Source organism: Macaca thibetana, chromosome 1, assembly GCF_024542745.1.
Source record: "Macaca thibetana thibetana isolate TM-01 chromosome 1, ASM2454274v1, whole genome shotgun sequence".
Taxonomy (NCBI): Eukaryota; Metazoa; Chordata; class Mammalia; order Primates; family Cercopithecidae; genus Macaca; species Macaca thibetana.
The window spans coordinates 139,695,756-139,708,702 of NC_065578.1; the positions used below are offsets into that span (position 1 = coordinate 139,695,756).

The following is a 12,947-nucleotide window of genomic DNA, read 5'->3' on the forward strand; positions in this document are numbered from 1 at the left end:
ATTGCGGGCTGCTGGCCAGATCCCTCAATACTACTATAAGGTCACAATTTGCAGAAAGAAAAACTATTGAATGTCCTAGATGTAAGCTCACTCTTTGGAAGCCTCAGGTTCCCATTGTTGGTTCAATGAATGCCTCTCCGCTCCTTCCCCCAGTGCCCAGCACTGTTTGTTGATGGTGTGAATATATAAACAGATTATAATTTTTCTTTCTTCATCTCTATTTTTAAAAATTCTTTTCTCTTCTTCCCTTTTCTTTTTAAAAACCAAGAGCCGATGTTTTCCCAAACAGAGATTGTTTAGACTGGAACAGCTGTCAAGGAACACTAAATAATGATCTTGTTATGGACATATGTGTTATCAATGATTTTGGGGGTGTTTTTGAGATAGGGTCTTGCTCTGCTGCCCAGGCTGGGGTGTAGTGGCAAAATCAGACCATAGCTCACGATAGCCTCGAACTCCTGGGCTCAAGTGATCTTCCCACTTCAGCCTCCTGAGTAGCTAGGACTATGGGAGCATACCACCATGCCCAGATAATTTTAATTTTATTTATTTATTTATTTAGAGATGTGGTCTTGTTATGTTGCCGAGGCTGACCTGAAACTCCTAGACTTAAGCAAAGCGATGAATTTTTATAAAGCAATCGCATTTCCTTATTGATGTTAGTTGTAATTTTCACAGTGTGTCTGTATCTCCTGCTGTTTCTAGTGCCTGCTGGTTCTGGGACATTCTCTTATTCTCCTGGCCCACACGGGCGTCTCCTTCAGAGGCGGGTTAGTTTGGGTGTGCTTTTCTTCTGCTCCATCTCTTTGACAGTTGAGGTATTCCCAGGCAGCCCTGGGGTCTGGGTTAGTCAGTCTTTCTAACATTTTCTGGAAAATGTTTGGCAGCCCCTGAGCTACCTGTCATTGGGGCAGGGGGCCCTCAGAATGTTTGAGCCTGACCTTGGCTCAGGGTGAATCTCCAGAACATGTAGAACTTCTCTAGACTCAGGCTCAGGAGGAGTCCTCCATCTATTGTTGGTGCAGACACACACCTGGAAGCAACGTCAGGATGGACATTGGTGGCAAGAGCATGGACCAGCCTGAAGTACAGTTGACTGCAAAGTGGCTGGAAATTTCTGGCATGCCAGACAGTTCTGTGTTGTCAGACCACTAACAGCCAGGAGCACTGTGTTTTGAAATATTAGTGTTAGAGACTTGGTTTATTTGTTTAATAGGTTTTGCTTAATATGATTTCCTTATTGTTGCCTCTTTCCTCATCTTCTTTTCATTGCTGATGCCTTGGTCTAGATACAATATTAGCTCAAATAGTTGCTGGGCATTTGTCTTACTCTGGATAAGTCAGGCTATCGTTGGACATGTTCATTTATGAGTTAAGGTCTGTATTAGTCCGTTCTCACACCGCTATAAAGACATACTTGAGACTGGGTAATTTATAAAGAAAAGAGGTTTAATTGTGCTCATGGTTCTGCAGACTGTACAGGCTTCTGCTTCTGGGTAGGCCTCAGGAAACTTACAATCATGGTGGAAGGCAAAGGGGAAGCAGGTGCGTCTTACGTGGCTGGAGCAGCAGGAAGAGAAAGCAAAGGGGAAGGTGCCACACACTTTTAAATAACTTGTGAGAACTCTATCAGGAGACAGCACTGGGGGATGGTGCTAAACCATTAGAAACCACCCCTATGTTCCAATCACCTTCCACCAGGCCCCACCTCCAACACTGGGGATTATAGTTCAACATGAGATTTGGGTGGCCACATGGAGCCAAACCATATCAGGTCATTCTAAGAGCAAGGGATTTTGAGATGATGGGAAACTCAAGGTGGTGTAAGGTGAGGTGTGTGTTGGCAGTAAGGAGATGGTTAAAAGGCCCCTCATCAACAGATCCTCCAGAACCGACACGATTCATTTTTAGTTTGTGTCCTTTACTAACATGCCCAGATGACTAAACTTTGTCTTTAAAAATAGGCAAGATTTTTTGAAGTTTTTCCTCTCATGGGACAGAAAGATTCCTTCCTCAGCATAAAGGGTTATTGATGCACAGAGATATTTTACCAGTTGGGTGATTTACCTGCTTTGCTGGTGATGAGAAAAAGGCAGATCTTAGTCTATGGGAAGCTAGATGAGAATTTTTAGAAGTAAGGAGGGGAAAGCCCTTAAGTGGGTCAAGAAGGGACTTCTTCACGTTTACCACGTCCTTCTCTCTTTATTTTACTGCTGAGGGCAATACGTACTCCAGTCTCTAGAACTAACTCTATTTCATGAAACCAATATCTGACTTAGGTTGTGTTCTCCCCAAGAACACCATTCATCCCCAGGAATATGGTACAGACTATGCTGTGGTCAATAGATGTTTGAGAACTGATTGCCTGGATTCTGGGATGTTTTAAGTGACGAGTCAGGATCCCGGGCCCCATCACACTGAGACTGTGTGCTAGGAGGTGTGGGCTTTGGGGGAAACATGAGGGTTGTATTGTATAGAATCATTAAATATTACAGCATTGCTATTTGCTCAGCCCTGTTTTAACAGATACAAAGACTCAAAAACATTTTAAACTGTTCTTTCCCTAAAGAGTTTATATAATATCATGAAGATCTGAGTCATTCACAAACTGAGATATGATAGGAAAAGGCTAAGTAGAGACAACATTGTTAGCAGCAAGAACGTTGGACTGCAAGTCAGAAGCCTCAGAGTTTAGTCCCAGCCCCATGCTTAGCTGTTAGAGTGATTTTTCAGTTAGAATAACCCAAAAGATTGCTTTTCACACCTTTCATTTTTATGATTCTTTTAAAAGACTTCTTATGTTGTTCACAGCCTCAGTGTCCTCCTCTGGGGGGTCAAACTAGATGACCGCTAAAGTGGCTTTAATGGCAACCGTGTGAGACTGATAGTGCAATTCGGGATGGGGGATGGGCACGCTTTGGGGTTGGTCTTGATTCCAGTGAGCATTTGCAAGCCCGTCTGTTTAAACTTTCACAGGGATGCCCTTTTTCGCTAGCCCCAGGACCCTCTCACTAAGTCAGTGCATACAAAATCAGTTTTTGTGTGTATATCCTGTTTCTTCCTCCAAAGCCTCATATAGCAGTTTAGAGAGAAATGGAAACCCAGCCTTAGTTCTAAATTGATTTGGCTACATTTGATACACTCTTCCTCTCTAGAATATGACTTTTCAGTTATAATAACCCAAAAGATTGCTTTTCACACCTCTTTCATTTTTATGATTATTTTTAAAGACTTCTTATGTAGCTCACAGTAAAGGTGGTGGGTTTCAGCAGGGTCAAAAGTAATCCAACCAGAAGTGTCAAGACTTTATAAAGAAACTGAGGGTTTCTTTGCATGAGAAGAGAGGGGCACTCTCAATCCCTGTTATTCACACAGTTTTTGGTTAGGAGAAAAGAAAGAGGAGATTTCAGCCTTCATTGAAAAGCAGAGTCCAAATTACAATACTGCCCCTGATTTGTTCCAGAGGTCACAAATGCTGGGCAGGGAAATGGGTGCCAGTGACGGTGATGCCAGTAATGGAGAGGGTGTGTCAGCCCCAGGGAGTACTGCAGTCCAGGAGCCTGCCCCTGGGCTGCTCTGAGCCCAGGACCCAGGTGCTTTCCCCACTAGATGACTGCTTACCAGAACTCAGGGATCCAGAGAGAGAGAGCATCCTCTAGGTGAGGGACATTCAGCATATGTGTCATTCACATTTGTAAAGTACTCTAGTATTTTAGGGAAACTGTATGAGTCTGGGTTCTCCAGAGAAACAGAACCAGTAGGAGGACAGATAGATGTCTCCTTGGAGACCCAGGAGAGCCAGTAGTACCAGCTTAAGTCCAAAGGCCTGAGACCCAGAAGAGCCAATGATGTAAGTTCCTGTCTGAGCTCAAGTCCAAAGACAGAAGAAGATCTATGTCCTTGAAGACAGTCAGGCAGAGAGAAGAGAATTCTCCCTTACTCAGCCACTTGTTCTATTGAGGCGTTGGACAAATTGGATGAGGCCCACCCACCTTAGGGAGGATAATCTGCCTATCTCCGTCTACCAATTCAAATGTTCATCTCATCCAGAAACACCCTCACACATACATCCAGAATCATGTTTGACTAATGTCTGGGCACCCTGTGGCCCAGCCAAACTGACATATAAAATGAACCATCACAAAGGCTATCTCTTATATATATAAGTGCTCTACTCTGAATTAAATTTAGGAAGAACTGCTAAAGGATGCCACTTCTGAGGGCTGATTAAAATGGAATGTTTTCTTCTCCTCCCACTCCCCTCAAAAACAAACATATTGGAATCATTCTGTGAACTCTTTTCTCTTCTCCAAGCTGTGACTACTTAGTTCTCATGCGTGAGCAGAATATGAAGAATGGGAAGGAAATAGGTTGGGACTTAGAATACTGGTTCCTAGGATAAGATGATTTGAATGGGCCTGCATACAAATGATTTTCCACTCTGCTTCCCTAACACCTACACCAGCCCACTCCTTAATGGATATGTTATTTGAGGGGGCTGATCATCGTCATTATGGAAGGACACTAGCAGAACAGCTCTTCAGAAAAATGACCCAGGCTGGGAATTGATCTGCTAGGGGATAATTTGAAAAGTAGAATTTGAAGCTCTGGCAGGCCCTAGAAAATTACTATCTTGCTCAATGGAATTAGTTGACCAAGATGAAGAATATTTTCTTCTTGTACCATCTTATCTTCTGATGGCTCTCTTTTCACCTCTTATTCTTAATTCCCTGTTCTGTGCCAATGGTTGGAGCCCATGGCCGGCAGCATTCCTGATCCTCAGTGCTGTCAGGAACAGAAACAGTCAGAGGTTAACTATGCTTACTTGAAAACAGAGGAAGTGCATGGGAATGTTCTTTTAAAGGGAAAGGAATAAGCACAGAAAGAGTACAGAATTAAATTCATGAGGAAATTGTGCAGCTCTCACGTTGTAACTTCCATGAAACTCTCATCATTTATTTATCAGTGCAGGAGTCATTTTTCTGATGGATTCAGGGCTGGATCTTTAGTTCTCCCTTGAATTGTCTGTCCTTCTCTGAGAGAGAACAGCTTTATGGCAAAGAGTGGGGGATACGACCAGCCGAGGGGTCTGTACCTAGCACTCAGCTTTCAGCATGCCTTGTTTGTTAGCAGAGGGTGACTGGTCAAAAAGTGTGTGTTGGGGAACTTAGATGTCTCAGTCAAATCCCTCACATAGACCCACCTCTGGCCCCCCATACTGGAGAGGGAGGAAGAGGCCTGAAGTGTTTGGAGCTGTGGATTGGGAGAAGTTTATAAAAAGTAATTAAGGAATATAGTCTACTCAGGTTGGGAGAAGAGAGAAAGGTGAAAGGGTGATAGGAGAGAGCGTGTCTGTGCTATAGGAGGGCATTTCACATCTCCCTTGTCTGTGAAATTCATAAGCTCCTGGGACTGTCAGTGCCATTGGTGTTACTGTTTGGTGGGTGGAGGTGGTTCCAGATGGGTCCAACAGGGTAGTTGGCATGAGGCCCCATCCATCCATCCATCCATCCATCCATCCATCCATCCATCCATTCATCTATCTGTTTATCCACCCATCCAGTCCAACCCATCCATCCATCCATTCATCCATCCATCCATCTAGCGATGCATCCATTCATCTATCTATCCATTTATGTATTCACCCATCCAGCCAGCCATTCATCTATTCATCCATCCATCCATTCACCCATTTATCCACCCGTATATCCACCCATTCATCCATCCATCCATTTATCCATCTATTCATCTACCCATTTATCCATTCACCCAGCCAACCAGCCAGCCATTCATCTATTCATCTATCCATTCACCCATGTATCCACCCATTCATCCATCTGTCCATCCATCCATCCGTCTATCCATCCATCCCTGGCTTTATCCTTCATTAGCAACACTTGTAGAATGTCTGCTTTATACCACACAAACATGCCAGATGCTGAGGAGGTGAAGACTAAGACGTACTCTTTCCCCCCCAGGAGTTCACAACCCAGTGGGGGAGACCACTAAGTAGAGCAGTGATGATGGTCAGAGTGAGGAACACTGAGAGAGGTGAGCCCAGGGTGTGTTGATGAGAAGAGAGGCCTCCTATTCAGACTCTGCAGGGGATCTTGGAAGGCTCTCTGGAAGAGACACTATTTCAGCTGTGTCCTGGATGATGAGTACATTATTGGGAAAACTTTCCCTTGGTAGAGGTTCTGGCATGACTTCCCTTCCTGCTTCAGTAGGAGACAAGTCCTTTATTCAGGGCCTGGGTCACCTTCCAGCCCACATTCAGGTGGGGACAACTTACCCCACCTGCCTGCCCCTCACTTGTCTTCATCCACAGCCTTTTATTTTACAGTGTTTTACTTCCTGCTGTGTAGAGAACACATTCAGATCTCTTTCATCTTAAAATTTAAATATAACAATAATAAAAACCCTCCCTTGGCCCTAGTCCGTGAGCAGCTGCCTCCCTATGTTCTTCTCTTCACACTAAGCATCCTGAAAGAGCAGTTCATACATACTGTGTCACCATTCCCTCTCCACATGTTGGCAGACAGGCTTCCTCCCCAGGGACAGTCCTTTCCTGTCCCTGCAGCTGCCTGGGCAGTGGTCCCAGTGTTCTCTGTCTTCAGTTAGTGGATGCTTTCAGATCTTTACTTAGTTGACCAATGGGTCACATTGATGTGGCTGTCCATTTCTTCCTTCCTGAAACTGTTTTCCTTGCTTTGGGAACACTGGTTAGGTCTTTCTTCTTGATGGTCCTGGATTTTCCATGCCTTTTATATTAGTCCATTCTCACACTGCTATAAGGACGTACCTGAGACTTGATAAATTATAAAGGAAAGAGGTTTCATTGATTCATAGTTCCACAGGACCAGGGTGGCCTCAGGAAACTCACAACCATGGCAGAAGGGAAAGCAAACACGTCCTTCACATGGCGGCAGGAAGAAGAAATGCAGAGCAAGGAGGGGAAAGTCCCTTATAAAACCATCAGATCTCATGAGAACTCACTCACTATCACAAGAACAGCATGGAGGTAACCACCCCATAATTCAATTACTTCCTACCTGGTCCCTCCCATCACATGTGGGGATTATGAGAACTACAGGTCAAGATGAGATTTGGGTGGGGACACAGCCAAACTATATCGTGCTTTCTGGGTGTCCCTTATTTGTGTGTCCTCAGCTGCTCCTCCCTTCACACTATGCTAGTTCCAGGAGGGCATGCCCACCCATGCCTTGGACTGCTGCCTGTACGTGGATGCACAGCACAGGGCATGCAGAACTTCTGGCTCGTGCTCCAGCTGATGGCTAGACATCTATACCTGGCATCCTCAAGAACTCAGACTCACCACACTCCACACTGAACTCTTCCCCCTTCTCCCTGGGCCCACTCTTCATCTTGTTCTGTTAATCTGAGCACATGGCACCACTGTCTACCCTGACATTGATGCCAGAAACAGGAAGGTATCCTGGATGCCTCTCTTCTCTCTCACTCCCACTATCACTTCCCTATCCATGAGGTCACCAGGTTTTGTGACTCTGTGTCCTTAATGTCTCTGTAATCCTCTCGGTTCCACTGTCTCTGCCTTGTTTCTGACTCACCTGGAGTACTGCAGGAGCCTTGAAATTCCGCAGTTCTCAAATGTCTGCCCTCAGACAAGTGCTAGACTGGCTGTCCAAGAGTAGCCCCACCCCACCCCATGCAGAGAGAGCCAGGCTCAATTGATCAAACTGCCTTTGATAAAGCTGCCCAATGACCCTGAGGCGCAACTGGTGTCCTGGAAGCCATTTCAGATTATCTTCCCACCCTTTTCCTGGTCTGTAGCCATCAGTCCTTCACATGGGCACCAGAGAGATCATTCTAAAATGCGAATCTGATCCTAATCACTTCCCTGCCCAAAACTCTCAGTCTTGACCCTGGTGCCCCTCTCTCCCACATCAAATCCAAACACTGAGCTAACACAGAGCTTCCACAGTCTGCCTCCATCTCTTTCCCTTCCTTTATCCCCACAGCCCCACCCCTAGCAGGCACCCTGTCCCCAGCTGGCAGAACCACCTCTTTACTGACAGGTGCTGGGCAGCTTCCCACCTCCATACCTTCCAACCTGCACCCACAGCACCCTTCCTCCCTTCTGGCTACTCTTCACAAGGATCCCACTCAATGCTTTGCAGAGGTTCCCATCCTCTGTTATGGCACACTCATCTTGCCCTTCTGTTGCCACCCATTGACTGATACATGTGCCCCACCCCAACATTATGAGAGCTGACACTGGTTCTATTTGACTTGGTGTGAGAGAGAATGACTTTCACCTATGGACAGCCAGAAACGTCCAGATTACCCAGGTTTCAGAGCTCTGGATAGCTGTGCTTCTAGGCCTTCTAAACTACATACTACCATGAATTCCACTGCTGCTAATTTTTCCACCTCAATAGCATCGCGAATATATGTTTCAATATATGTACACAGCAGGCCCTCCCTTATTCTTGGCCCTAGCTATGGCCCATGACACCCATATTTGCTTATCTGCCTTCATCCCAGCTATCTGGGCACAAAATGTCTTAAACCTCTTCCTCACCCCAACATCCAGTCAGTTGATAAGGGGAGCCTGAAACCCATGGCTCAGTACCATCATGAATATATGTTTCAATATTCATGATATTCATAAATACATGTTTCAATATTCATGATGGTACTGAGGTAGAAAACCTAGCAGCAATAAAATGGGCATGAGATTGCCCTTCCTTCCAGATGGAAGGAAATGATTGACATCCGTCATTTAGGAACCACTTGATAATCTAGAATACTTTCCCCCAAATTAAAAAAATGCAGCCATCATTTAATGACTTTCAAATACCCCTCTGCTGGGCTACAACACAACTCTTGCTACCGGAGTATTCAATCCCAACAGAGCGGCAGCAGGGGGGCTGAGAAGGCTGGATGCTGTCTCCTTTGTAAAAGCATCATCAGTTTGGTGAAATATCAGACCTGATCCTACTTAATAAGTACAAGTGTCAGATGTGGATGCTGTGCCCTCCTCCTGCCTCCCTTCGAACGGCTTTTCCCTCCCCCCAATTCTTTGTCACCTCTGCACAAAGTGAGCACTGTAACAATGACTTCTGGGCATCCTGCCAGTGCCATGCCCCCTGTGCTGTGTGGCTTTCAGCACAGCAACTCTGGTAGATGGTCTAGCATCATAAGCCAGGTGGGGAGGGAAGCCAGTGAATCCTACACAAGCACATAAAAGCTGGGGTGGGGGAATTCACCTGCTGCTGAGGAACTTTTGCAAGTGCAGTATGTTAGAGAAAACTAGATATCTTATGCGTTCAATATCTGGGCATCACCTGGAAACCAGGTAAACCTTGCAAGAGCCCCAATGATACTTACTGTCTCCAAGGTCTGGGTTGAGACTTCCCCATCACATCTTGACGGTGTCCAGGCTGACCTGGCACTAGCAGGCTGTGCTGAGGGTGGGGACGGATGGGCACACCAATCCCCATCTACATAGAGTTATGTATATTTGTTCTTGGTACCCATTCAGTAAGGATTTGTCTATTGATTTTGTGAGTAAGAGAATGGAGTAGAATGCCTCTGTAGGGCTCAGGAGTTTCTTGTTCTGGAGTTTGCATTCCTCCCATTGAGGACACGGTTAGAGCATTATGCACACAGCAGACCCTCCCTTATCGCTGGCCCTCACTGTGGCTCATGACATCCGTGTTTGTTTCAGGGATCTGCCTTCATCTAAGCTGTCTGGGCACAAAATCTCTTAGATCCCTCACTCAGCCCAACATCTGGTCAGTTGAAAAGGGGAGCCTGGAACCCAAGTGTCCCAAGTTTGGAGCATTTAGAGTGAGGACACATTAGGAGCATTATGCACACAGCAGACCCTCCCTTTTCCTTGGCCCTAGCCGTGGCTCATGACATCCATGTTTGCTTATCTGCATTCATCCCAGCTGTCTGGGCACAAAATTTCCTGGGTCTCCTCCTCACTCCAACATCCAGTCAGTTGACAAAGGGAACCTAGAACCCAGGTGTCCCAGACACCAGCATCCTCCTTGTGTCTCCACTGCTCTCAGCCCATCACCCCTTACCCATACCCTTGCTTGCTCTCCTGCCTGAGCTTCTGGGCTCTCTTTCAATCAGTCCCTCAAGCTGCTGCCCTCCAACCTCATTTATTCATTCAGCAAATTTGTATGGAGCACTGAATAGAGAGGACACTGTGGTAGATTCTGGGGATGTCAAGATAGAGTCACAGGACTTGTTCTTGGAGGACTTACAGCCTGGGATGAGAGGCAGCTGTTCTGCAGGTAATTCAGCACAGAGCTGTGTTCACGCTACAGCAGTGGAACAAAGTAGGGATGAGGCAGGCGGAGAGTGGAATTAATAAAGGCAGCCGGGTGGAGGAGAAACTTGAATAGGTCTTGAGGAGTGAGTATTCCCCTGGCAGATAGGAGTAGGGGTAAGAGAAAGAGGAAGGGCATTCCCAGCCACCCCTACCATATACCCTGGGTTATAACTACATTCCACTTGTTGCTCCCTAAACACACCCTGCCATCTTCCAGTCCCCAACCATTCATTGTTCATGCCATTTCCACCATTAGAAAACCACCCATGCCTCCCTGCATAGAGTTCTGTCTTGAAATTTCACCCCTTCCTCAAGGCTAGGCTCAGATGCCATCTCCTTGAATCTCTCCCACCCACTTTTCCCTCCTCGACTCTCTTCAGCATTTTGTACATCTTTTATGGCACTTGTCATGTGAAATCCTTTTTGTCTGTTTCCTTCTCCCTCCTACTGTAACTTCCTTGAAAGGCTAACTTGGCCATTGAACAGAAAACTCTACTCAGTGCTTTTCTGAGCAAAGAGCTAACAGCAGAGTGGAATGTGTACTAAAACGGCCTTGGCTTTGTTGGTGGGGTAACTGGAGTGTCCAAGGCGTATAATATCATGCAGGGTCTGCCATTTATGTAGGAAGGCCCTTGGCATTGGGAGAACATATTCACAGGCACCTTTTCCTCTCTTTGTTGATGTAGGGTTCGATGACCTTCAAGCGTGTGCTGACCCTGGCGTTCCCGAGAATGGCTTCAGGACCCCCAGTGGAGGGGTTTTCTTTGAAGGCTCTGTAACGCGATTTCACTGCCAAGACGGATTCAAGCTGAAAGGCGCTACAAAGAGACTGTGTATGAAGTATTTTAATGGAACCCTAGGCTGGATCCCAAGTGATAAGTCCATCTGTGTGCAAGAAGGTAAAGTGCCTACCTCTCCATGGAAGCCGCTTACCTGGCTCAAGTTGCACGGCCACAGGGGTGCCGGGCTGTGTGACAGCTCAATACCCTGGGCTATTCTCTCTAATGCAGGGCTGCATCTGCATGCTGACCAGAAAGCAGGAGTGTGTAATGAGGGCTGAGATAGAGGGTTAATTTATCTCTGCATTAGAAGTAATACTCTTTTTTCCTCTATCTCAGTTACAATCTAATTTATCACCATTTTTGTCAATGCAAGAGAGCAACTCAGATAACATTAGGGGTATTTATTATTAGGCTGCCAACTCAGCGCTCATTTTCATGTTACTCAATAAAATGTGCAGTAAATATACTGTGCAAAAACCGTATTTAGTCATACAGAAGATGTGTGTTTCTCAGAGGATTAAATCAATTACTACTTATCAGTTCTGTGTTAGATGTGATTCATTTAGGAAAAGAAAGAACTGTGACAAGCGGTGACAGATTGACAAGGTAGACATGTATTTCTAGCAATTATCCCTAAATGAATTGGTAGTGACAAGATATTCATTTACTTCTGGCAATTACCCCACATCTGTTGGTTGAAACAACTTTATATACTTTTTTTTGTTTTTACTTTATGTGGATACATTCAAACTTTTTAAAAATGCATGGAGTTTAACTAATTAGAATGTCAGATTGTTGATGAAAAATCTCAGAAGACCAGCAGGGCTGAAGTTGGAATAGGCATGAATCAATAATTAATTCTGGTCCCAAATTTCCATGAAGCACAGAACTTATATTTCATTGAGTTCATTAGAAATTAGTTTCAGTTTCTTTTAACACTGATTTTATTTTGGAATGGAGTTTTTATAATAATATGGAAACTATTGTCATGATTTAGTGTATATTTCCTTTATGAAACTTTTAACTTTTTAAATAATTTAATAAGCTCTTTTTTTTTTTTTTTTTTTTTTTTTGAGCCTATCTCCCTCTGTCATCCAAGCTAGAGTGCAGTGGCACAATCTGGGCTCACTGCAACCTCCACCGGGCTCAAGTGATCCTCCCACCTCAGTCTCCCAAGTAGTTGGGACTACAGGCATGCGCCACTATGCCCAGCTAATTTTTGTATTTTTTGTAGAGATGAGGTTTCACCATGTTGCCCAGGTTAGTCTCAAACTCCTGAGCTCATGCAATCCACCTGCCTCGCTTCCCAAAGTGCTGGGATTACAGGCATGAGCCATGGCACCCAGCCATGATAAGCATTTTATAAGTGCCTATTTTGCTCCTCCTTCTGGAAATTGTAAAGGAGGGATAAGATGGTGTCTTGCCCTTAAAGTACTTGCTATCTTTGCTTTTATTTTCAAGGTATAAGAAAAAGCCATAATAAATATAATAAAGAGTTAAGGTTTTTAAAAATAAGTTCATTTTTTCCTCTTTCATGCAGCCTGTGCAAGCTGTGGTTTCCCTGAGATTCTATTTAAAGTTTACTTGGTTCATATATATATAGATTTCCCTGCCAAAACCTCTGGCCTACGTTACCCAGTGCTTTAAAAACAGTCAAGTTTAGGAACATCAGAGAACAGAGAAAACCAAAATAGGCTTCTTAAATATTGCCCAGAGATGAAGGCCTTCTGTTAAGCTTCTTTCCAACCCTATACATAACTAGGTACCATGTAGTCATTCCAAGGAAGGGAATGAGAAATCACCTTAGAGTAGGGGGCTTCTATTGTACTGGTCTG

At 44.9% G+C, this 12,947-nt stretch overlaps 1 protein-coding gene across 4 annotated transcripts in view; it reads left to right on the forward strand.

Moving 5' to 3' along the window:
• The window catches only part of SUSD4 (sushi domain containing 4), a 141,666-nt gene that overhangs the window by 62,213 nt on the left and 66,506 nt on the right, over positions 1-12,947 (forward strand). For all 4 annotated transcript variants that reach the window (XM_050760733.1, XM_050760730.1, XM_050760735.1 and 1 more), the window contains one exon: positions 11,017-11,229. In XM_050760733.1, the coding sequence (XP_050616690.1) occupies positions 11,017-11,229 (213 nt within the window). The remainder of the gene's footprint in view (positions 1-11,016; positions 11,230-12,947) is intronic.